The sequence below is a fragment of the Trachurus japonicus genome, chromosome 15 (genome assembly GCF_045865225.1).
Source record: "Trachurus japonicus isolate A0001 chromosome 15, Traja_1.0".
In the NCBI taxonomy this organism is placed as follows: domain Eukaryota; kingdom Metazoa; phylum Chordata; class Actinopteri; order Carangiformes; family Carangidae; genus Trachurus; species Trachurus japonicus.
Genome location: NC_140921.1, coordinates 19,236,005 through 19,259,748, shown reverse-complemented (window position 1 = coordinate 19,259,748; position 23,744 = coordinate 19,236,005). Strand labels below are relative to the sequence as shown.

Here is a 23,744-nt window from a genome sequence, read left to right as displayed (position 1 = left end):
CTCTGATCCTCGTGACTGTGTTTCCTCAACTGGTGTAAGAAGTACCTATGATGAAAATACCCAACACACATTTGATCCCTGTGATTTTTCTTCCTCTGCCACTGGAACAATTACCTTAGACAATAACACAGAACGTGCTCTTTCTACTCGTGATTTTGTTTCTTCTGGCAGTGGAAGAATTACCTTTGATGAAAACAAACAACACACATGTAATCCTGATGATTTTTCTTCCTCCACCAGTGGAAGAATTACCTTTGAAAACGCACAACACATCTCTAGTCCTTGTGATTTTTCTTCTGCAGCTGGTGGAAGAATTACCTTTGATGAAAGCACAGACCACATTCTTGATCCTCATGATTTTATTTCTTCTGGCAATGGTAGAGTTGCCTTTGGTGAAAACTCAAAACACAAACTTGATTTTGACGGATCAGCTACCAGTGGTAGAACTGGCTTCGAAAACATACAACACGCATATGATCCTGGTGATATTTCTTCCTCTGTCAGTGGAAGAATTACCTTTGACAAAAATGCACAACACACTGTTGGTCCTGATGATTTCACTTCCACAACCAGTGGAAGAATAAACGTTGATGAAAACACACATCGCGATCTTGATACCCCTGATTTTTCTTCCTCGGCCAGTGGGAGAATTACCTTTGGTGAAAACACGCACTCATTTGATCCTCATGATTCTGTTTCCTCAGCCAGTGGAAGACTCACCTTTGATGAGAACACACAACACGCCTGTGATCCTTATGATTTTACTTTCTCAGCTGGTGGAAGAACCGCCTTTGATGAAAACGCACAGCGTGCTCTCGATCCTCATTATTTAGTTTCATCTGGCAAAGGAAGAATTACCTTTGATGAGAACACGCAACACAGCCCCAATCCTTGTGACTTTGCGTCCTCAGCCAGTGGAGGGATGATTACCTTTGATGAAAATACATATTATACACAGGACAAGGCTCTAAAACAAGATCCTTTTGAGGAATCTTCTGATACCACACAGACTGATAGAGGGGAGAAAACCACATATATGAGCAATTGGGCAAAGTCAGAAGAGAGAATTTGTGGAAGTGTTGTACAGGTTGATGTGGGAGGTGATGTGAGTGAAGGTCTAGATAGACCAACTTCTCCTGGGGTTTTAGTCCTTCCCAGGTTAAGTTCTGTGGAAAGTAGAAATGTTGACTCACCTTCCAGGATGCATGGACCTCAGAATCTACCGCTCTGTGATGCTGAGTCACTATGCAGTGAACCACAGAGTATCGATACATACCCAACTGAGAGTTTATGCTCTGAGGATTTTATGGAGAGCGAAAGTGAGCAAGACTATGTTGTTCGTGTTCTGAAAGCACAAATCGAGGAAGGGGGCATTTTAGATGTCACCTCAGGGAGACGTTATGACCTGGAGTTAGCTCTTAGTAAGGGCCTGGTTGACGAAATGACTCTACTGAGAGTGCTTGACCTACTGTCGGATGAAAGCGATGCAGGTGATGAGGAAGTCACAATGTCTGTTTTAAAACAGGCACTGTCAGATGGATCCATATCCTCAAATATTGTTATTCCGTCAGTGGAACAGCACAGCCCGTCAAGATCTGATAGCTCCATTACTATTAGTGAGTCGTTGGAGTCTACATTAGCCCCTGATGCTGTTAAGAGCTTTAACTTAGACTCCACAGCCAGCTTTTCCCCAGGAGAAAAGAGTAGCCAGAGTATGTCAGTTGACCGTAATCTGGGGTTAATTTATATGGATGAAGCTGAAAAAACACAGCAGCCACCTGAAAAGAAGGCTGCTGCTATGGTGCTTGATTTCACAGATGAGGATGAGGAGAAAGAGTACGGAAGTGCATTAGATGGTGTGACAAGAGGAAATGTAGAACAAATGAGTAATACAGCAAATAGCTCCCCTCCCTCAGTTAGTGGTCATGAGCCTCAGATGATGATCTCACCCGCCTCTTGGAGTCAGTTTACTGCAGAGTGCATCCATCAAACAGACAGGTTGCCTTTATTGGCTGAGGACACTGAGTCACAGGAATTAATCAATAACCAACCGGCCGATAGAGCTGATGTATCCGGTGTAGTGATGGAAAACACTTCTGAAACTACCCAGTCACATCCCTTTAGCCTGAGTGACAGGTCCTCCGATAGCAACACTAATCCACAGAGTCAGACTCTCGTGGATTTCTCTTGTAAACATGATGGCTCGCCCACGAATGATGAATTTTTCATTGCTGGCTACAATCCCCAACTGGGTAATCAGACAGTTGGTAAGAGTGACGTAGACATGACCTCACCACACCGCAATGTGTTGTCTGAGGAGAGTAGAGTGGAGAATGACACAAGTGCTGTTCGCTTACGTTTGGACGATGAGCCAACTCCAAGTATAGATTACTCATCGCACAGAGATTTAGTTGAAAGTGCAATTACCTCAGTTTCCAAGGGTGATTGTAACACTGACAAAAACATTACAGAAGATGGCAGCAGAATAACATTACCTCAGCAAGCAGCTCTTCATTCAGAAAGCAATTTAAGTGTTGAATCTGAGCCCAGATGCTCTCAAAATGGTCAGAAACATGAGCAGTTGAACTCGTCTTCTCAGTTACCTGCCGTTTCCAGTGAAATCTCTGCATCAAATACCATCAGTCATAAGAGCTGCGATATAGACAGTTCAGAGGATTACACTCCAACAGTAATGACTCGTAAAGATTCGTTGGACTCGGAGCGCAGAAGTGCAGATGACCTTGAGTTACACACAGAGAGGCTTTCCCCAGAGATGCAACATGAGGACATTTTCAGTGATTCTGAGCAGATCCCTGTGTCAAGGCATGAGGAAAATACACGTATTGATAGACAAGTCTGCAGTTTTAATCAACTAACTGCATCATCAGACATCGAGTCAGGACAGTCTGAAACTGGAATGAGAGAAGAGTTAGAATCTGATGTTCTTCCAAAAAGAAATAGTTTCGATGTGTGTGCTTTTGAAAACCCACAGGTAGCTACCGATTTCCTGTCAGACAGCAGCCTCACATCTGATGTTGCCTCTTCAGCTGCATCTGTGTTTTCTAATGCTCCAAAGACACACATAGATGATCAGGAGGGCACGGTTACAGAGGGGGCTGTTGGTAATTTACAAAATTCAAAAACTCAAGACACTATCACTATGGCTCAGATTATGCCGCAAGCCTTAGACAAAGGTGAGAGAGACACACCTCAGGGGCTCCCGGAGAGCTGTCACCCAGATCTTCTTGTGGATTTGCTGAAGCAAAGCACACTCTGTTTGAAAAACAAGGAACAAGACAATCCAGAATTGCTACCGGAGGAAGACAAAGTTCATGAGAAGACAGATCATTCAGACGTTTCAAACATCCAGCTACAACTACTGCAGGTTCTTAAGACGGTTTCCTCAAGCCAGGACCTTTCAATGCTTCAGGAAGTGATGGAGACTCTGTCCAGTGCTCTGGGGGGCGACTCTCAGGAGGACCGCCAGCACATGCTGGAGAGCATCGAGGAGGAGAGCTCAGAGGGAGAGGGTGAGGGGTCCAGAGAGAATGACCAGGCTGTCTGTCACTCTGATAGTCACAGAACATCTCCTCAATCATCTGCCAACTCGGATACCTGCAAAAATGAGGAGGGGAAACATAAGGTAAATCAAAGTTGTTTAACCTAACCCCTTTGTCCCTAGGTTTTTGGCATTTTTAACACCTGTTCTTCTTGTTTTGTGATTTCCCCCCTCAGCTGTTGTCCATCCAGGATTTTCTAGAGTGTGTTGGGAGACTGCAGGATCACGCTGATGTTCTAGATGAAGTCAAAATTGGGATCCAGGCCCCAATGGGCAACAACATGGAAGAACTGCAGATCCAATTAGAGGAATGCCAGGTTAAACAATGAAATATCTAAGACACATTTGTCTTCCACATTTGTGGTGTAATATTTGATCATTTGATATCAGAGAATCCTCTTTTTTTTATGTATTTACCACATGTGTCTGCTTTTGTGGTCAGTGTCTGGAGTCCCGACTTTCTAGCCTGGCTGGTGGTCTGACAGATGACATGGAGAAGGCCAAACAGCTCTTGAATTCTGCTGATGACGACATTCCTGAACAAATCCACCAAGATTTAGCTTCAACGTGTCAGGAATTAGAGGAAAACTTTACTGCTGTTTCCCAGATGTGTACAGAAAAGAGTGATTTCCTGATGAAAGTGATGGAAACAGGGAAGGTCAGTGTTTTTTGCTAGTAGCTTCATTGCAGTGATGTATGTAACATTTGCATCAGCCATTGACTAATTTGAGTTTGGTTTTAGGCTCATTTGGAATCAACATACCAGAAATATCTCAGTGATCTTGAAGAACTAGCGGGCCTGATTCAAAACAACCCTGAGATGCAGGGCATGGATTTGGATATGTGTGATATTGACACACTGAAGTGTTTGATTCAGCAGAACAAGGTATCTTTTTAAGTCAACTAAATTCAATGTCTACAGTAACAACAACAACATGCTCATCTTGTTTCCATCTTGTCTTGTTCCAGGACACGGAGAGCAGTCTGCTAAAAGACACAAGGCTGAAGTTAGAGGATGTAACATTTGATGTCCAGTGCTTTATCTCTGAGCATGCTCAGTTCCTGAGTCCAGCTCAGAGCAGCCACCTCCTCAAGGTCCTTAGCAGCACCCAGCGAGCTTTCAGGGACCAGGCAGAGGGGCTCGTTACACAGAGGAACACCTTAGATGTCCTAATGGACACCAGAGAGAGGGAGAACCAGGAGAAGGTCTGCCTGAGGATATGCTATAAAGTATCACAGAGGTTGCATTGGTTTGCTGAACTAAAAGTAACATAGTCAAGAATGCTTTCATAGAGGTTGAGCCATGTGAACTGATCTAAGGAAGGGTTGTATAATTCATCTAAATTACATCAGGTTTGACACATCTGAACCTCAGACAAGAGTGAAATATCAAAAAAAGGAAACAAACATTTTGTATTTTGAACAAATATTGGATTTTGATGATTTTTACTAGCAGCATTTAGATCTTGTCAAAATTGTATTATTTGCTTTTTTTCCCCCAGGGACCAGATTTTAGGTGTTTTACTGTGAATGGCCTAAATGTTTTGGAGAAATAACATCATTGCATGCTCAAGTCCCTGATCACTCCTGTGCACTAACCTTTATGCTGGTTGTATTCTACAGGGCTCAAGACAGCAGTGAACAATTAACAGTGGAAAAATGCACATTTTCCTGTTGGAACCCTTTCAACCCACATCAAACCCACTAACAGACACAATATTATGTCCGTCTGCTTATTACTATCACAAGACTAAAGTGGCGAATGGCGAACAAGCATGTTTACAGCATACAAGAGTTTTACCCGGTTACGATAAAGGAAAATGTTTTCTAAAGCAGATTTTGCATGTTACCTCTGTGTGCCTGGCTCGTCTCCCCAATGTTGATGTTCTTGTTCCCAAATACTGACTGACTGTTCCGACTACAGGGATTTATGAATAGTGATGAATATGAATCTTTTTTTTTAAGCGTGGATGAGTCTAAATTTTTTCTAATACCAACTCTTTTTTTCATTTATTCTTGTCAGTCTTTATTGGAGAGACACAAGGAGTTTGCTGACAAATTGGAGGAAGTATGTGATAATCTCACCTTGACAGAGAACCGCCTGATTGGTCATCAGCAACAGTCTGATAACGCTGAGTGTGTGACAGATCTGCAGCAGTACCAGCAGGAACATCAGGTTTGAAAAACATAATCTTTGTATGTAAGAAGCACATATTAAACTCGGTAAAAAAAGCAGCTTTATTTCATCCTTGTGCTATTTCTTGCTTTGCCTGTTTGATCTCAAGGCTCTGCAGAAAGACGTGTTGACAAATGCCAGCGCCCTGAATGAGGTCATCACAAGTACTAAAAAGTTCCTTGACGAAAACCGGAACAAGCTGACACCAGATCAGATCACCGCCATTGAGAGCAAATTGGAAGAGGCTAAAAACAAAGCCAAACTCATCAACGAGCGGGCTGAGGAGTCCAGGAAAGATTTAGAGAAGGTTGTTACGACGGCCATAAAACAGGAAAGTGAAAAGGTCAGATTACCTCCTTATGTGTTGAAACAAACATACTTCAAAATTAAACATAGTAACTTTGTTCACGATTTTTGTTAACGTGATGTATATGTCATTTCAGGCAGCAGCTGTTGAGCAGCTTGAAGAAAGTAAGAACAAAATCGAAGGTCTTCTCGATTGGATATCCAACATTGGGAATGAGAACGAACAAACTGACCATATAAGCAAAGAGAATGGAAACCTGCCAGAGGAAACCACGGCCAAGGGACTGATAGGAGAGGATGACGATGCCAATGGAAACGCTTTGCAGACCACTGAAAATGATTCTGGCAAGAACGACGCCTCCCTGGATCTCGATAAACAATATGACAAAGTCAAGGTATGGTTGGTTTGACTTGACTTAACCTCTGAGATAAAAGACACAAGAAGCAATTAAATGTCGAAATAGTCAAGTAAAGTATGATCAGTTTCTAAATCTCTTAACAGCAAACGTCAAAAATTATAAAAGCACCTTTGCCAAAGAAAGGTCACAATGTAATTACTAAATCTTGTTATCCAGAAAAAGCTCAAACTGAAACCAGATATTTCCCACTAGAGGATATTGAGCTGAAGATATGCATTACTTTGTGAAACGTACATACATGTGATGAAATATGTCAACAAAATAGATACGAGGATGGTTTTAATAGTATCAAACTAACTCAAAATTTGGGGTTAAAGAAACAGGAGAAAATGGAGACCAGCATCTGAAGCAAGTGAAGACAAACAGCAAGAAATGTTAAAAAAATAGAAGGGTATAAATTAAGTCATAATGTCCAAAAACATGTGAATAGAAATAATAATTGCTACCATGTGTTGGCATTTTATCCTCAAGTCTTTATTGTTCTCTTAGGCTCATCATCAGAAGATTCTGTCCCAGCAGCAGGATCTGATCATGGCCACCCAGTCAGCTCAGGCTCTGCTCGACAAGCAGGCCAACGTGCTGTCCCCAGAGGAGAAGGAGAAACTGCAGAAGAACATCCAGGAACTGAAGGGACGCTACGAGGCCTCGCTGACAGAGGCTGAACAGCAGATGAAGCAGGTGCAGTGTGTCCAGGAGGAGCTGAAGAAGTTCCAGAACGACTGCGAGGAGTTCGAGTCCTGGTTGGACCAGGCAGAAGGAGAGATGGAGCAGCTGGGCGCTCCGGCAGGCTCCCTCAACATCCTCAGTGACAAACTCCAGAGACAGAAGAGCTTCTCGGAGGATGTGATTTCTCACAAAGGGGACCTTCGCTTCATCACTATTTCAGGGCAGAAGGTGCTGGATGTGGCTAAACCCTGTGGAGCGGGTGACCCTGCTGCTAAGAATGCTCTCCAGGGTGTGGACACTTCAGGAACCTGTTCTGCTGTCAAGGATAAACTGGATGCAGCTGCAAGTCGCTATAAAACCCTGCACTCCCAGGTATTTTAGCCTGCATCCCTTCAGTGGCATCATAAGAGGCTGCAGTGGCTTATTCTTGCCACTGGGTGGGAGCATTTGTCTTTATAGAAATCCCAGCAGAGGTGTAATGCCTCTGCTGCAAGTAGAGTGAATTGACATTTTTATTTAGATGTACTGTACTGCGTCTGTCCATGTCATTATCTGTGTACCTTCTCACACACAGTATATTTTCTCTTCCTTTGTTTCAGTGCAATCAGCTTGGCAACAACCTCAAAGATGTAGTTGACAAATACAAGAAATATGACGACTCCAGCTCAAGTCTTTTGAAGTGGCTCAACAACTCAGAGGAGGAGGCGAGAAAGCAGCAATCAGAGGCCATAGCAGCTGACCCACAAACACTGCAAAAACAGCTGGAAGAGACCAAGGCAAGAAACACTGCCAGGGCCATGTCGCTTAGGTCTAGTCTTGGTATAAAGCCCAGCCTCAGAATTTTGTGGTGAAAAGCTCAGATTTGTCTCAGACTGTGATCTTTTTGTTTTTCTATGAACTCTCTGTAATTCTTAAGACTCGTATGAAAAACCTTTTGATCTTTTCCTCCCATGTGATGCATTAAATTATGGAGAAAATGATTTTTTATAGTTCATAAAGGCTGGTTGGTGATGGATGTTAGGTTATGAATGATCCAAGTAAAGAAATAAAAGATAGCTTTATTTAGAAAGAACACACGCAGAACTTGGAGCATTTACTGGGTTATAGGGTCATGACACAATAGACCTGCCTTACCATATACGTACAGTGTTTCCACCGACTTAAGTACAACAAAGCTATTTTTAGCTGCCTGTTCAAATTCAGACCCACATGTGAGTAGTTTAGTTATTTGTATCTTGCATACTCCCTACGAGAGGATAAGAAACTCGGCTGACAAAGCTGTCTCTGTCAAAGATTTGGCTGCAGTTCGAATCAACATTTCTCTGTAGGGAGGTAGTGACTTACGGCATAGATATGCCAAGATAAGAGGCGCCTGTGAGCCAACCAAAGAGCACTGTACTTTTGTCTTTGGCTACAAATCACTGCAGAACTCCTAGGCTTTTCTGAAGATGTAACAAGCGAGGCAGGCAGCTACATCCAACTGTATCTGTGGAACGAGTCAATATTACATATTTGTTATCCAGACATCCTTGCACGTCATCACTCTGTTGCTTTTATCTTCAATCCATCACCCTGGTGAAATGGATAACCCGCACACGACAGAATAAATCTTGAAAGAGGGCTCCTTTTCAGTTGGATGTAGTTTTATTTTCTCTGATTTCCTCATTTTTATTCATCCACAGGCCCTACAAGGTCAGATGACAGGACATCAAACTGCTATCGACACGCTACGCAAAACAGCTGAGTCTTTGATCACGTCTGAAGGAGACCTACTGAGCAACCCAGATGAGATCCAGGAGACAGTAGGTGAGGAACATAATCAAAGCAGGGAGCAGCTCTTACACCGTCTATGTGTCATCAATCACACTCAATAGGTTTAAAGCCTTTGATTGACAAATTGAACGCTGCCAGACATCAAAAAGTATTTTACACAGTTTGAAGTTAATAAACCCTGTAGTACAGCAAAATGTTTAAAAACATGCAATAATTGGGACGGTCTTGAAGCCAGCAGACTGTCATTAGATTGCACACAAAACACATGGCAACATATCACAAAGCTTCCACCATTTCTTCTCCACAATTTACACACAAACATTGTGATTTTATGGTGTTTAATTTGTGTCCATTTTCCCCAATCACTGTGCTTTTCTTTTTCTTAAACTTGGTGACTCCACTCCTTTGCCAAAATTATAGCTTTAACAAACCCATAAATTCCACATAAGTTTGTGCTTTACTCTGTAATGTTTATTTCACATTGCATCACAAACAGTGAGAAAGTGTTCTGTTTGATATATAACCTGATATCCTTCTCTGTGTTTGCAGACGATATAGTGGAGCGTTATGACAACGTGTCTAAGTCTGTAAGTGATCGCAATGAGAAACTGCAGATCACTCTTACTCGCTCCATGAGTGTCCAGGATGGTTTGGATGAAATGATGGGATGGATGGAGGGAGTGGAGGCCAGTGTCCAGGAGAAAGGGCAAATTCCCCTGGACTCTGCATCTATTGGAGACATCCTCAGCAAAGAAGCAGTGTGTATTCTTGTCTTTATTTTACTAGTGCAACAACAATACTGTAACTTTTATTAACATTATCTCTGTTTTACAATTCTGCTGTTATCCATTATGTATTTAAAGGCATTAGAGCAGGACATTGCAAGTCGCCAGAGCAGCATCTCAGCCATGAAAGCCAAGGTGAAGAAGTTTGTGGAAACGGCAGATCCATCTGCCGCTGCGCTCCTGCAGTCTACGATGGATACTCTGTCTCAGCGATTCTCTGATACTTGTGACAAGCACAAGCAGAAAGTTTCTCAACTGGAGCAGCTGAAAGAAAAAGTGGACGACTTTGAGACGGTTGCAGATGAAGTTCAGCAGTTTGTTTTGAAGCGTACGCAAGACTTACATGAGACAGACGGGCCAGGGAAAACCTTCAATGAACTGTCTGAGCTAATGCAGGTAGACGTACTGATGGTACTCGGCCAGTTGATTTACATATTTGGTGACTTCTTTTAAACTTTTATAAAGACTGACTGACTATTTTACTCTTTATTTCATTGTAGAATACTAAAGCTGAGATGGCTGAACATGCCAGTGATTTGGAGAAGCTGAACACTCTGTCCAAAGAGATGTCTGAAATAAATCCTGATGGAAACCAAGCCCAGATCCAGAGCAAGATAGACAATATCTCCAATATTTTCACCACTTTTAAAGACACCGTCAAAGAGAAGTAAGTTGTGACATGGGGAAAGAAAGAGCCAGATCTTTGTCTTTCCACTTTTACCAATTACTTACTTTACACATGGCTGCATGATATGACTGATTCTTGTCTGCTACAGAGAGGAAGAGGTTTCATCCTGTCAAGACCAGCTGGGAGCGTTCAGATCTGCAGCCAACATACTCACCAAGTGGCTGGAGGAGACCAGTGAGAAAGTACCTGCAGTTCAGCCAAGCAGCAGTGAGAAAAGTCTGGAGAAGGACCTGCAGACTGTCACCGTGAGTCATGAGATAAATAAAAAACTATAAAGTGTCATTCCTATATTTATTTCATCCAACTGCAGTCAAAATGCTGGGACAGAAGCCATTGATGTTCCACTTTCCATCTTTTGCTTATGTGTTCTGCAAATAGATAGATAGTGTGTTTTAACAAACACTCATATCCTCCCTAAACTCCCCCCTATCCCAGCATGCTTTTCTGTGCCAGAGAATGACAGATGGATGGTAAGTTTTCACACAAGACAGATCTGGGAGTGAAATAGAACATTGTGGAGCAGAGGAACTACTGTACTTTCTTCTCCATGATGTTAGAATATATCCTGAATCTAATCTAATTTAATTTGATCCTATATCCCTCTTTACTTTATTCACCTCTTACTGTACTTCTATGTGTTACAAATGCCACCTGTTGTATCTGTATCCATAAATACCATCTATCTGTCTGATTGTTCTTTCATCAGGGTTTATTAGATGAGTGGATATCCAAAGGCCCTGCTGTCCAAGACCTGAACAGCAAAGGATCTGAGCTGTGTAGCCTCATTACTTTCCTCACATCTCCTGCCAAAACAAAGACTCCGAACAAGTCAGGTAAACGACAGCACACCTAACCTCATGTGTCTGAATCATTCAGTGGAATGGGAAGCATGGTGTTTGGGCACACTTCTGAGTACTGTATATAATCACTAACAATTAGAGACCATGGAAAAGATCTTTTGCCAGCAGTCCTAGTCAGTCTGTCTTGTCCTTCACTCAAAGCTTTGTCTCATGTCTTTGCATCAGCTCTTACTAATGGTGGTGGTCCGGCGAGCCATTCCTACCTAACTAATAAAGGTAATGAAGTGTGTATGTGGGTTGCTGCTGTGGAAAAATACAGCCTTTGTGGTCTGCTGTGACGGTATCATGGCCGGTTTTCGAAACACTGCTATGACTGTGGTGGCTCAATGCCAAGCAAATAGCAGCTTTTGAAAATCTGAGTAACAGTATGTTCAGTTCATGAGTTTGAGAAATGGACAGGGTTTTTTTTTTTTTCCCTAAGTAAGACAATAAGTCTCAACCAAACTCCACAGGACGAGTGATACTGAGTGATGGTGAAAGAGAGTTTTTTTTTTTACATTTCCATCAAACTTTACAGAAGTTCACGGTGCTGTACTTTGAGTCCTGCTTCTAAAAGCACGTTGGCAGTGATAGTCGTATCATTACAGAATCCGAAAGATGGAAAAATCTCACTGCAGCTGTCATCAGTGTGACATTACAGAGCAGCATCATGACAGAAATAAACAAGTGATGGTTTGACATGAGGTTAGAAGCTACAATATTGGTAAAGCAAAGTGGGCCCTGGTAAAAATGGAGGCAGTTAAGGGAGAAGCAGTTAAGGTCCTGGATGTGGACAAGAGAATTATGATATAATTAAATTTTGGGTGTAGTATGCATCCAAGTATTCATTTTATAATAATTATGTCTTTTCAGGGGAGCACCATTTAAAATTCAGCCTACACACTCACACAAACAATTTTACTGTGTTTTTTTTTTTTTTTTTTTTTTTACAAGGAATTGGTGATATTTTCTTTGCTCATATTCTGAACATACTGCACCTCAAGGCTATTACATTAACACTGCCTCACTGTTATCATAATCTCATTATGACACTCTACTATACAGTACTCCCAGAAAGGAAACTTGATGGAATTATTTTGAATCTCCTCAGAGCTGATGACGATTCAGCAGAACATGTCATTCGTCAACGAGGGATACACAAGTCTGGGAGAAACGCTCAAGAGCCGAGCCGCCGAGCTGAGCGGCTCGGTGCAGGAGATGAAAGAAGCCCAAAAAGAGACAGAGGACATGTTGACATGGCTGAAGAACATGAAAGAGACTGCAGCATCGTGGAACAACACGGCCACAGAGAAAGATGCAGTGAAAACACAGCTCGAGCAGCAGAAGGTACAGAACCGTTGTTGTTGCACACCAAATTAAGTGTTACATTAAATTATGCGCCAAAGCTACAGTACACACAGTTGTCAGTGACTTTGGTCTGTTGTGAATAAGATACTCATGTGACAATTTTGTTTGTGGGAATCAAAAGGCTTCAACTTTCAAGATGATTTATTTTATTATTTCAGGCGTTTGAAGACGACATGAAGCAAAAGAAGGAGCAGCTCCAGAAACTCAGAGAGAAGCTGCTTGACTTGATTAAGACTCATCCAAACTCCCCTGAGGCGGCAAAATGGAAGCAGATGCTGGCAGAAATAGGTATGCACTAAGGTGTTGCATCCAGATGGCCCTGGGTAATTTATGTCACTGAAACTGTCAGAGGTATGTTGCGTCTCACCGACGAAATGTATCCCATTACGGCACTGAGGTGTTTGAGTAAAGGTTTTTTACAAAACAGCATGTACTCTCTGAGATATATGACCAACTGTATCCACCACATACATACATGTAATACAATGTGAACCTGTATCAGCATCTGCTCTCTGCCACACCAGTTAAATTAACACATTTGCTGTGCCAAGTTTCGGCACAGTGGGAGGTGCGCATGGTGAACAGTAGGACAGTGGATGGGAAGGTGCGATTGTGCTGACTAATGAAGTCTGGTGTGATTGTTGTGCCCTCCTGCTCAGATGCTGCTTGGGCCGATGTCAGCAGCTCGGTCGAGGAGAGGAAGCAGCACCTGGAACAGTCCAACAAGAACCTGGATATCTTCCAGACAACGGAGCTGCAGCTTGGTCAGTGGCTGTCAGAGAAGGAGCTGATGATGAGCGTCCTTGGGCCCCTTTCCATAGATCCCAACATGCTGAAAATGCAGAAGCAGCAGGTTCAGGTAAGCATGACACAAGCTGCTGGGGACAATTACTGTATTTCCTCTCGTTTTCTGATGCATCGTTCAACTTTGATATCTCGATTATAGATCCTCCAGAACGAATTTAAGAGTCGTAAACCTCAATATGAGCAACTTGAGGAAGCTGCTTCGGCCATCCTGAGCTCCTCAGACAACCAGGATCCTTCGAGCGGGAAGCTGGTCAGGGACCAGCTCGCCGGCGTCACCCAAAAGTGGCAAGGCCTCACGGGACAGCTGGACCGGCGCGACGGCCTCATCGACCAGGCCGCGGTGAAGACGGGGCAGTTTCAGGAGTTACTGAGGAGTCTCAGTCAGACCGCCACTCAGCTGGAGAGTCAGCTCACCGACCACCAGGGCCACAGCACCCAACCCGACGCCGTGAAGATGCAGCTGGAGGACGTCCAAAACATCTCGGCTCAGCTGAGAGAGGAAAAGAAGAAGCTGAAGGAGGCCGAGGCCATCAACGCAGAGCTCACGGCGATGGTGACCGAGGACTATCTGAAAGCAGACTTAGCCAGGCAGCTGGAGAGTGTCAGCAAGCCTTTCAAACAGCTGGAAGAGAAAACAGGTTGGCCTTGTAACTTAACCTAATAATGCAGTGCTGTAATGTTTGGAAAGAAGAAATGATTCTATTAGTGTTGAATCACTGCAGAATATATTTATTCTATGACAACAACTTCCCAAAAGACGAAGCTGTTGTAATCTGTTGCTCTTATATTACACTCTGATCAAGGCTCTGTTTGAACTTGTTTTGCCAACATTTTTACAACTTGTTTTTCCCGACATTTGAATCTGTCATAGTTGGTCCAAAGACTGATGACTGACTTTTATCAGAAATGAAGAATGCATTAGGAAAGTCACCTGCAGTTATACCATTGTGCTGCATTAGGGGCTCTGCTTTTTGTGTAAAAGGTGTTACAGTATTTAACTCACCACTTGTCACATTTCTCTGTTGTAGCAAAAAGGATTGAGCAGCTGAACTCAACCTTTGCCAGCTCTCAGCAGTTCCATCAGACCTCCAAAGACTTCCAGTCATGGCTGGGTGAAAAGCTCCAGGACCAGGCTCAGCCTCAGCCCATCTCCGCTAAAGTTGACATCCTGCAACAGGCCATAGAGGATCACAGTAAGCTCCAGAAGACTCTTGGTGAACATGAAGAGGCTTATAACACAATTGTCGGGGAAGGGGAGATGCTACTGCAGAACACAGACGGCGCAGAAAAGCTGGCACTACAAGGGCAGCTCACGACCCTCTCCTCCAACTGGGAGGAGGTGAAGAAGGGCTCCGTGGAGCAGGCCGATAAACTCCAGACCGCTCTGCAGAGATCTCTGAAGTATCAGGAGAATGCCGAGAAGCTCAGCGCGTGGATTCAGGAGTGCGAAGCGGGCGAGGGCCAAGTCAAACTCACCGTTGACCCCGTTGCTGTTGAAACCTCAATTTCTCAGGTGAAAGCTCTCCAGAAGGATGTGGACAAGCACCGAGGGATGGCGGAGCAGCTCAACGCGGCTGCAGATAGCCTTCTTGAGGTGGCCAACGCAGACACTGAAGCTATAAAGGAGGAGAAGGCCAGTCTTGGCAAAAGAATGGATAGTGTAGCAGAAAGTCTACAGAGCAAGAGGGACTCCCTGGAGAAGATCTCACACACGGTTAAAGAGTTTAATGATGCCTACAAGGAGGCACAAGGTCACCTGGAAGGAGCTAAGAAGCAGGTGGATGCCTATGAATCACAGGGAGTGCAGGGCCACAGCAATAAAAACCTGACCAACATGAAAGCCCAACATAAGAGTTTAGAGGGAATGCAGAACCACGTAGAGCACCTGAAGAGCTTGGCCAAGGACCTGGTGGTGGATGTCCCAGATGCTGATGGAGTGACAGATCTTTTACTGCAGGCTGACAGCATAGAGAAAGACTACGGCTCCCTGAACGCAAAACTAGAGGAGTCGTGCCAAGTGTTGGAGGGTAAACTGCAGGGTATCGGGCAGTTCCAAAACAGCATCCGTGAGATGTTTACCCGTTTCACAGACCTGGATGATGACCTGGACAGCATGGCTCCTGTGGATCTCGATCTGGCTACTCTTAAAGAACAGCAGGACAGCATCCAGAGCTTCGTGGCTAAGCTTCAGGAGCTGATGGCTAACACCGCCAACGCAGGAGACAGCTGCAAGAAGATGCTAGAGACCGAATCCTCGCCTGACCTCTTGGGCCTGAAGAGAGACCTGGATGCTCTGAGTAAGCAGTGTGGTAAACTGTTGGACAGGGCTAAAGGCAGGGAGGTGCAGGTGCAGAGCACGCTCACCAAGATAGAGGAGCTGTACGGCAAAGTCAACCAAATGGAAGATAAACTTTGCAGAGCTGTGGACAAGGAGGCGTCCCAGGAGGCGGTCGGCATGGAGACAGACGTCATCAACCAACAGCTGGAGGCCTTAAAGGTACTGTGCCCTCTCTTTGACATTTATCTCATCGCATGGGCCTAAATACAGAATTTCAGATGACTTCATTTCCATTCCTCTGAGTGAATGAGACGTGTGATTGAATATATGTGAAATCACAGGAGCATTCTGATCTCTGTTAACTGCTTGCTCTTTACATTTGCACCTGTTTGTTTTGTGCTCTCTTGGGATCAGTATAAGTTGCTACAGTCCTGAACATGATGATATAATTATTCCACGGGGACTTTGCACCTCTACACACAGAGAGACCTGCTCAGTTCCCTGTGCACTTTAGTGATGAAGCTGTGATCATGAACTGAACTGGTTCTTACCTTTAACCTTACTATTTTCAATGTAGTGTTTACATAGAGGTTTCCTTCAATAATGTCTACACAGATACAATAATTGACATTCATGCCTTTACAATTTGTTCATTTACAGCAAACATTTTGATAACATTTTTATAGCATGATAACATTAATTTTGACTTAATTTAAAATGAAAAATACAAATTACATGCATTTGATACAGTTTTAAGGATAAAAATTAAAAGATTAAAATTAAAATGCTAATGTATGTTAAATCATCCAGACTAAAAGATGTAATCTATCTAATGTTGTTATACATTTACAAAACATTCTCGGAATCGTACAAATTATATTTCAGATTCTTCCTTTTCACAAAACCTTAAACTGAGGCACATTAGCAGCAGGCTATATTCTGAACACTTGCCGGCAATCCTCAGGGGACTGTTGGTTCATTCAGGGCATCTGCTGTTAACAAAAGAGCTGCGGCCCATATGCAATGGTGGTGCAGGGAGGGATGGACCCTCACAGCCAGGTGGTCACCAGCAGGGCGTCACTTGATTCATTAATGACGCTGGGCCTGTTTCCTGATCTCCCCACATTGATACTGTTGTTTTACCTCTGAACCTTCACAGTCTGATATTATTGTTGGATCTAAGATCAGAGGAGCCTGGTGTTAATTAGACTCTCTTGACATAGATCAGTTGGTCAATTGATGATTAGTGGTCTTTAAAATGTAGTGAAACCCTGTAGTGCAGGGTTAGTGTCCATTTAAGCTTATGCTTAAGGTTGTGTATTTAAATTAGCTATGCAATTCTTTATTTGTGCTCACAAGTAGAAGATTTTCTTTAGCATTTATATAGTTCCCCAGTGTCATTGAGCTCTATAATCCTAAAGTCTCTAGATTATTCCTGAAATGATTCCTTAAGGCATCTGTTTATTGTATTGAGAGTCTTTGGACTAAACATGCAAATTTTATTTCATGCAAAGCCACAGACACACAGCACAGCTCCCTAATTGTCCTAATGGTCTGTTTTCACTTGCCCTGACTCTCCACATTGTCTATAAAATGCTGTAGGCCTCTGTTGGTATCAGTGAGGGATAAAACAAGAGCCATTAGCAAGATTTACAGACAGATGCAAAAATATTTTAAAAGCCTATAAATTCCTGTGGAGTTTTCCAAAAGAGGATTAACCTATATTTTGAGGTGAAATTATAAAAACACTTTATCATTTATAGTATTAGACAGAATTACAATAAAACAATGTAAACTGCCATGTATAGGCAAATGACACAGATCTATGGTAAGATGTAGGTCAAGGGATATTTATTTTCAATTAAGAGGTTGCTGTACTCCCATGGTGGGGCTGCATCCCAAACCCCTTGTTGAGTTACATGGATTAAAGTATCACTGTGGGGGAGTCGGGGGCGTGGTGCTGTGTCAGTCAGTTTGTTATGTGGAGTTTAGTTCAAAGGCCTCGAAGGGGAACTATTAAAGAAGTGATTGATTCAAATTGTTGTGGAGCAGTGTTGTCATGGTGCGTGTCTTCACCCCCCTCTTTGTTGCTGTCACCAGTCTGGGTTGAGAGGGCATACATGGCCTCAGCTGCTGCTGGAAAAATCCCCTTTGAGCTTTGTCATGCCAACACTTAGCAAAACTTGAATTGCCTCTTTATTTAATTCCAGCACGAAAACATGAAATTATTTTGTCATATTATATCGGTTGGATCAGACTGCGGGGTGTAGGTGAGTGGGCTTTATTGGCAGCTGGTGGGAAAGAAATAAACAGAGAAAAGACAGCACTTGGATTCACCTCTTTCATGTGCTGTTACCATTTTAGGTCAAGCTCTGAAAGAGACATGCCTGACTTCATGTGTTTACTCTTGTTTTTCCACATGAGATGTGTGGAAGCTTGATGCGAGGAAGACCTGGTGTATATGTCTTTAAGTGTACCTTAAAGAACAGCTCTGGTGACTCAACACTACTGGGGGTTAGTGTGGGTGTCTTTTCTCACTGTTCAGACATTACATCAGTGTGTCTTTCACTTTGCAAAGAAATGTCTACCTCCTGAATCATACTATAGTTAAACCAGTCCATTGAAGTCGATGGTAAAAAAGTGTCACTGGACCACGTAGTGTTGCTTACTCACCGCCACATAGTGATGATACACTCTCCTCGAGGTGAAACATGAACCCTCTATGGGCCACTTTCTATACAGATAGAGTGCACATTGTATTGCTGTAAGGCAGTTATGTTGAGTTCAGCCATTCATCAAAGGCTCCGGTCTTTGTTTCCAGTGCAGAACTCAATCTTCAGTGTTAATGCACTGATCAGCTGAAGTGACAGACGATCAGTTTGAAAACAATCCTCTTTACATTACCAGAACACATTTGTGACAGTGACATGAAAACCTATCGTAGTTGAATGTTGCGTTCACAACTGAATAAGTCCTAAATGTTATCTGTTTAGTTGCCGAAAATTCATTTTCAACAATGTGTTTTTCATAATATGTTATAAAATATGTTATTGTTATATTATTTTTGTTTAGATTGTTAGAGACAAGAGCCCAAAGTTGTTGGTTCTAGATTTGCAAAAGTTTCTTTGTTGTTTTGTGATTTTCAATTCATTCATCTATCATGACAAATTTTTTGGTAGATTAACTGATACTGAAATGAATCACCAATTGTAGTGTTTTAGTAGTTGGTAATCCAGGAAAGTCTTCTTTCTACTTCACTTTAGGAAAAGTTACTGCTCCACGTGGTCCGATTTACTGATAGAATGATCATTGTGATTTATCACTGGTGAGATTTTCATAATTCTCTGTTTTCTTCCACATGAAGAGCAAGTGTTTCTCTCCCTGTCTGTCTCTCAGTTTTGGCTCCTAGTTGTCCCTGTACTGTTGTACATACTCCTCTGTGGCTGATTGTTTGAACCACAGTGTTGCTGTTGAACAAGCTTTATTCAGTTGTTTTTGTTCTTTTTAACAGAAAAATGTGTCCTCTCTTCAACCTCAGGTCTTTGAAACTTTTGGTCTGAATTTGCTAAAAATAATTTATGTGGACTTCACAAAGATATTTGGAACAGTGTTGACAATGGGACCTGCAGCAGCCAAGAAAATGACTAGAAGAATTATTTGTGTTCATTCACTTAAAAGCCGGAATATTTAAAAAGTATGCAGGTTTCAGTGGCTGAACATCCTTTTTTAAAATCCCACCAGATATTTAAATGCTTATTTATCTCTGCCAGTGTCCTCTTTCGGTCTCTTCTCATGCGTGCTGGAACTGGACAAAGAAGGTGGGATTGCTTAGCTCCTCACCGAGCTACTGCGGCGTGGACAATCCAGGAAACAAAAATAAATTCCTTTTATTATCTCCTCGATCCTCTGTTTTTTTTTCTCCTACCCCGGTCACTGGACATAAAAAGCCCCTTCATGCACTTGGCAGAAATGTCGGTGTTAAATTACCTGGGACCTGTGCCCCCCTCAGCATTCCACAGTAATTAAGAATATCTGCAGGGTCCACAGCAACTGTCCACAAGAGGAAAACAGAGGGCAAAGAGAGGAAAAAAGGAAAAATGTGTATCTATTTCAGCATGGTGTGATGTCACCAGAGTGGGAACTGCTGCTGCCTGCTGGTCTAGGTTTTCTTTTTCTTTTTTCTTTTTCTTCTGTGAGGTAAAAAAAAACGGTTGCGTACAGCTTCCCCTCCCCGTTCCCTTAGTCACTGAAAGAAAAAGAAGCAGGAAAGTGAGTGATTGTGTCAGGATGCAGGAGAAGGCTTAGAAGTGAAGTCATATGGGCAATGCAGACATAAGGGGGAATTAGAAAGGAGGAAAAAAAAAGGGTCATGTGTCCACCAATCAACATGTGCCGGAGCGGCTCTGAGCACAAATGGAGTTGTGGCAGATGTTGTCTGAATAATGAGCGGGGGCGGGGCATGAAACCCTCTGCCAGGAGGGTGTCTGTCATTGCGAGTGGAGCGATGAGAGAGAAAGGGCAGGCTTTTTTGTTTATCCAAGAGTACCAGCTCTCCTCAGAGCAGCCCACAGCTTTTTGGTAGAGCCTGCTGGATATTTGTCTGTGGATATTTTTCACTTTGCACTGAAGATTTTCCTTTGACCCGCATGGATGCTGCAGGGATTTCAGGGAAAAAGAAGCACTTTGGACCAGAGGACTAGTGATTAAGTTCTGGCAATGCACAAAGAAGAGCCTAGAGGAATATTTTTAGCATAGGTGACTGTATTGAAAGACTGGACTTTCATTCCTTATAAGGAGTATGAAGCTGCTATACAGGTTTTTTTTTGTATACTGTATTGTTTGACACATTTGTATTTCTAAAAGCTTTATTTTTTAAAATGTAGCTACATTTGTGTGATTATTTTTTAAATCTCTATATGTATTTGTAGATTTTATTTTGCAAAACAAGTGGAAACTTTCAATTTGCTAACTTCTCATTTAAAAGAGAAGCTTCATTATTTTGCACACAGTTGCATGCTATGTCCATTGTCACATCGTGCTTCTTTGTAAATGACTCCATGTGCACTAGAGCAACGTTTACCTCAAAGGATTTCACTGCATCCTTAAGCTTTCTCTGTTTTGTGTGGTGAGCGGTGGCAATTGTTTTAGTATGGGCAAACCCCTGAGCAGACCAGATTGCCTCAGACAAAACCCTTCCTGTGTGGGGAAGGGGGAGGAGGAGGACCTGAACATTGATGACTGCTATGTGCCCCAGCGATCCATTTATGACACCGTGCGGCTCAACGAGCAGATAGACTCAGGCTCTAAAGGAAGCCTTTCTTCCCGGCACTTCACAGGCACCCTGCCTTACACACACCGCACGTTGGACCTCAGCAGTCTGTGTGGAAATGGAGTTATCTCTGCTTCCAGTTCTTTTGAGCTGCGGAGCCGAAAGCCTGCCCTGCTGGACGAGCGTGCGGTCTTTGATGGACTTAAACTCAACGGGAACATAATCAGGGCGACCGATGCCGTGCTGCCTAAGTCACGACTCCAAGGAGGAGAGAAGAAGGACCATCCTCATCATCGGAGGTCATGGCGGACCTTCGCCCCCACTAATCTGAGCGAGTATGCCAGCCGGAGTGGAACCCTGTGCTCTGGGAGCGTGGAGAGACCTGGGCTGATCCACAACAGGAGAGGACAGAGTATGACCAGCTCGTTGACATCTGAGGAGGACTCGGGTCTGTACAGCCCGACCGTGGAGCGGGAGCGACACGCTCATCGCTCCCACAAAAGAGCTGGTCCTGGTACAAGGAGCCTGTCGTCTTCGGAGGCAATGCACATGTCAGGGGATCTGAAAACTCTGCGATCGCTCAGTTCAGGGCAGGAGGAGTTCCCTTTCACACCTGGGAGGGACAGCCGCTCTCATTATCATAGCAGTAGCTTGGTTCAGGAGCCGCGAAAGACAGGATCTGGTGTGGCTGAGCTCAATGAAAGGGACACCCTGAGCAATGGAGAGTACAAATACTCCACAGGGAGGTCCTCTTCAGGCTCGGCCTCTAGGACTCAAAACGACAGCTCTGGATGGCGCTCCAGGACTTTAACAGACTACGATGAGCTGTCCACTGCTGAGCTGTTGGATGATGCGTCACGTCAGGATGACTGCGAGCTGGTCAGTGTGGTGGTGACGGAGCCTGAGACGTACGGAAACTCTGTAACTCTACCCATAGAGAACCGCCACCACACCAAACCGTGCCCTGTGCAGCAAGCCACGTCCGAGTACAACATGGAGGAGCTGGAGGAGTTCCTGCAGTCGGTGGAGGCCTGTCTGCCGAAAAGTTTACAGGCATTCCACGAGACGGGAGGACACGAGATAGAGGCCTTACTGAACGCCATCGCCGTGTGTCCTGAAATGGACCCTATGGGTTATTTCTCCTCACAGGTGCCCAAAAATAGCTGCTCCCTTCATTTCAGTGTCTTACTCATTAGTCAGACCAGCAGGCTTTACTAGATGATACGCCTCTTTAGATGAGTGTTTCCTGGCTGCTGCCATGGTAGTTCACCAACATATCCGATTACATGATGGGTGAATTAGGTTTTGCTTACCAGTTCAGCCTGGAAGTCGGTCTGTCCCATGTGATTGTGCACAGCTGTGCTTTGACTGGAAGCCCTGCTCTGCCCTTTCAGAAGCTGCTGACTGGTTAGAGAGTTGTTTGTGTCAGCTGAATTTTAACACCAAACCTGAGGTGATGGCGTGGCAGTTGTGTTTCTGGAAATGGGAGAATTCTTTTGAACTCTTTATTATGTCTATAAAATGTCAACAAAAAAAAAAGGCCAATTGCAATTTGAGGGAAACAAAGGTGATCTGATCAAATATGTTGTTTGTCTGACCAAACTTTATTGAGATATAAAACAAAGCAAATTCTACCATTTCAAAACATTAAGCATTGTTTTATTATTTATTTCAGAGAAATCACCTTATAACATTCTCAAAAATAATCGCAGATGATTTCTTTTGAATAATAGATTATATATCTTACAGCTTGGCTTTTGTCTATAGATCTACATCTCAACCATCCAGTGTTATTTCATTTATTTGATGATGATGACTTGTTGAATGATATTTTGTGTAAAGCTCAGGAGAACAAAGTCCGTTTTAGAGCAGAGTCATGACAAAGCGATATTGAAATTAAAATCCCTGTTAAATGAGAACTGTTCAAATTCGAACACTTCATTTGAGCTTCATCTGAAAACTGCAGTAAAGCCAGTGAGGCATCATTGGAATCATTGGTCTTTGAACAGTTGGAGCAGTAATAAAGTCTGTTTAATGAACATCCAAATGAGGCTGATTGCATTGTAATTTCGGCACTTATAAAACATTTATGGTGATTTGTTCCATTTGTCTTTAGGTCTTCCAGAAAGACGACATTGATCCACTGCAGACGCAGCTCCAAGACATCAACTCCCTCGGCCAGGGCCTCATCCAAAGCGCCGCCAAAGGCACCAGCACCAAGAAGCTTGACGATGACTTGGAGAGTGTCAACACAAAGTGGAATACCCTCAATAAAAAGGTTATTTGTTATGTTTGATGTTTGCTTTTGACTGCTGGTGATTGGTGAAAATACAAAGACGTATTGTGGTCCATCTTTGCTATTTGTCATATGGTTATCTTTTGATAAGTAGTAAAGCTGGTGACATCTGTATTTACTGTGCGGTCTGCAGATTGCTGAACGTTCAGCCCAGCTCCACGAAGCCCTGTTGCATTGTGGGAGGTTCCAGGACGCTTTGGAGTCCCTGCTCAGCTGGTTGACTGACACAGAGGAGCTTATAGCCAATCAAAAGCCTCCCTCTGCGGAGTACAAAGTGGTCAAGGCACAGATACAAGAGCAGAAAGTAAGTCAACATCACATGGCACAACCACATAAACACACAGAAACTCTCACATAGAAAACACCAGCTCTATTTTTATCTCCCCATTTCAACTCTACAAAATCCACAAAGCATTATGACTTCGACATTCATCTTATTTAATTGACATCCATTGTTAAACAAGAGTGTGGAACACAAAGCTTTTACTTTAATGGACACTTAATTTGCGCCTATT

General features: G+C 43.2%; 1 protein-coding gene across 1 annotated transcript in view; it reads left to right on the top strand.

Moving 5' to 3' along the window:
* The window catches only part of dst (dystonin), a 100,440-nt gene that overhangs the window by 52,951 nt on the left and 23,745 nt on the right, over positions 1-23,744 (top strand). The window contains exons 42-65 of the mRNA XM_085800261.1: positions 70-3,643; positions 3,736-3,876; positions 4,002-4,217; positions 4,302-4,445; positions 4,529-4,765; positions 5,583-5,735; positions 5,845-6,078; positions 6,179-6,436; positions 6,950-7,498; positions 7,726-7,902; positions 8,809-8,932; positions 9,449-9,657; positions 9,763-10,080; positions 10,185-10,351; positions 10,461-10,617; positions 11,079-11,205; positions 11,398-11,448; positions 12,323-12,558; positions 12,738-12,867; positions 13,239-13,438; positions 13,526-14,024; positions 14,415-15,883; positions 23,050-23,211; positions 23,363-23,533. Of these exons, the coding sequence (XP_085656387.1) occupies positions 70-3,643; positions 3,736-3,876; positions 4,002-4,217; positions 4,302-4,445; positions 4,529-4,765; positions 5,583-5,735; positions 5,845-6,078; positions 6,179-6,436; positions 6,950-7,498; positions 7,726-7,902; positions 8,809-8,932; positions 9,449-9,657; positions 9,763-10,080; positions 10,185-10,351; positions 10,461-10,617; positions 11,079-11,205; positions 11,398-11,448; positions 12,323-12,558; positions 12,738-12,867; positions 13,239-13,438; positions 13,526-14,024; positions 14,415-15,883; positions 23,050-23,211; positions 23,363-23,533 (9,703 nt within the window). The remainder of the gene's footprint in view (positions 1-69; positions 3,644-3,735; positions 3,877-4,001; positions 4,218-4,301; positions 4,446-4,528; positions 4,766-5,582; positions 5,736-5,844; positions 6,079-6,178; positions 6,437-6,949; positions 7,499-7,725; positions 7,903-8,808; positions 8,933-9,448; positions 9,658-9,762; positions 10,081-10,184; positions 10,352-10,460; positions 10,618-11,078; positions 11,206-11,397; positions 11,449-12,322; positions 12,559-12,737; positions 12,868-13,238; positions 13,439-13,525; positions 14,025-14,414; positions 15,884-23,049; positions 23,212-23,362; positions 23,534-23,744) is intronic.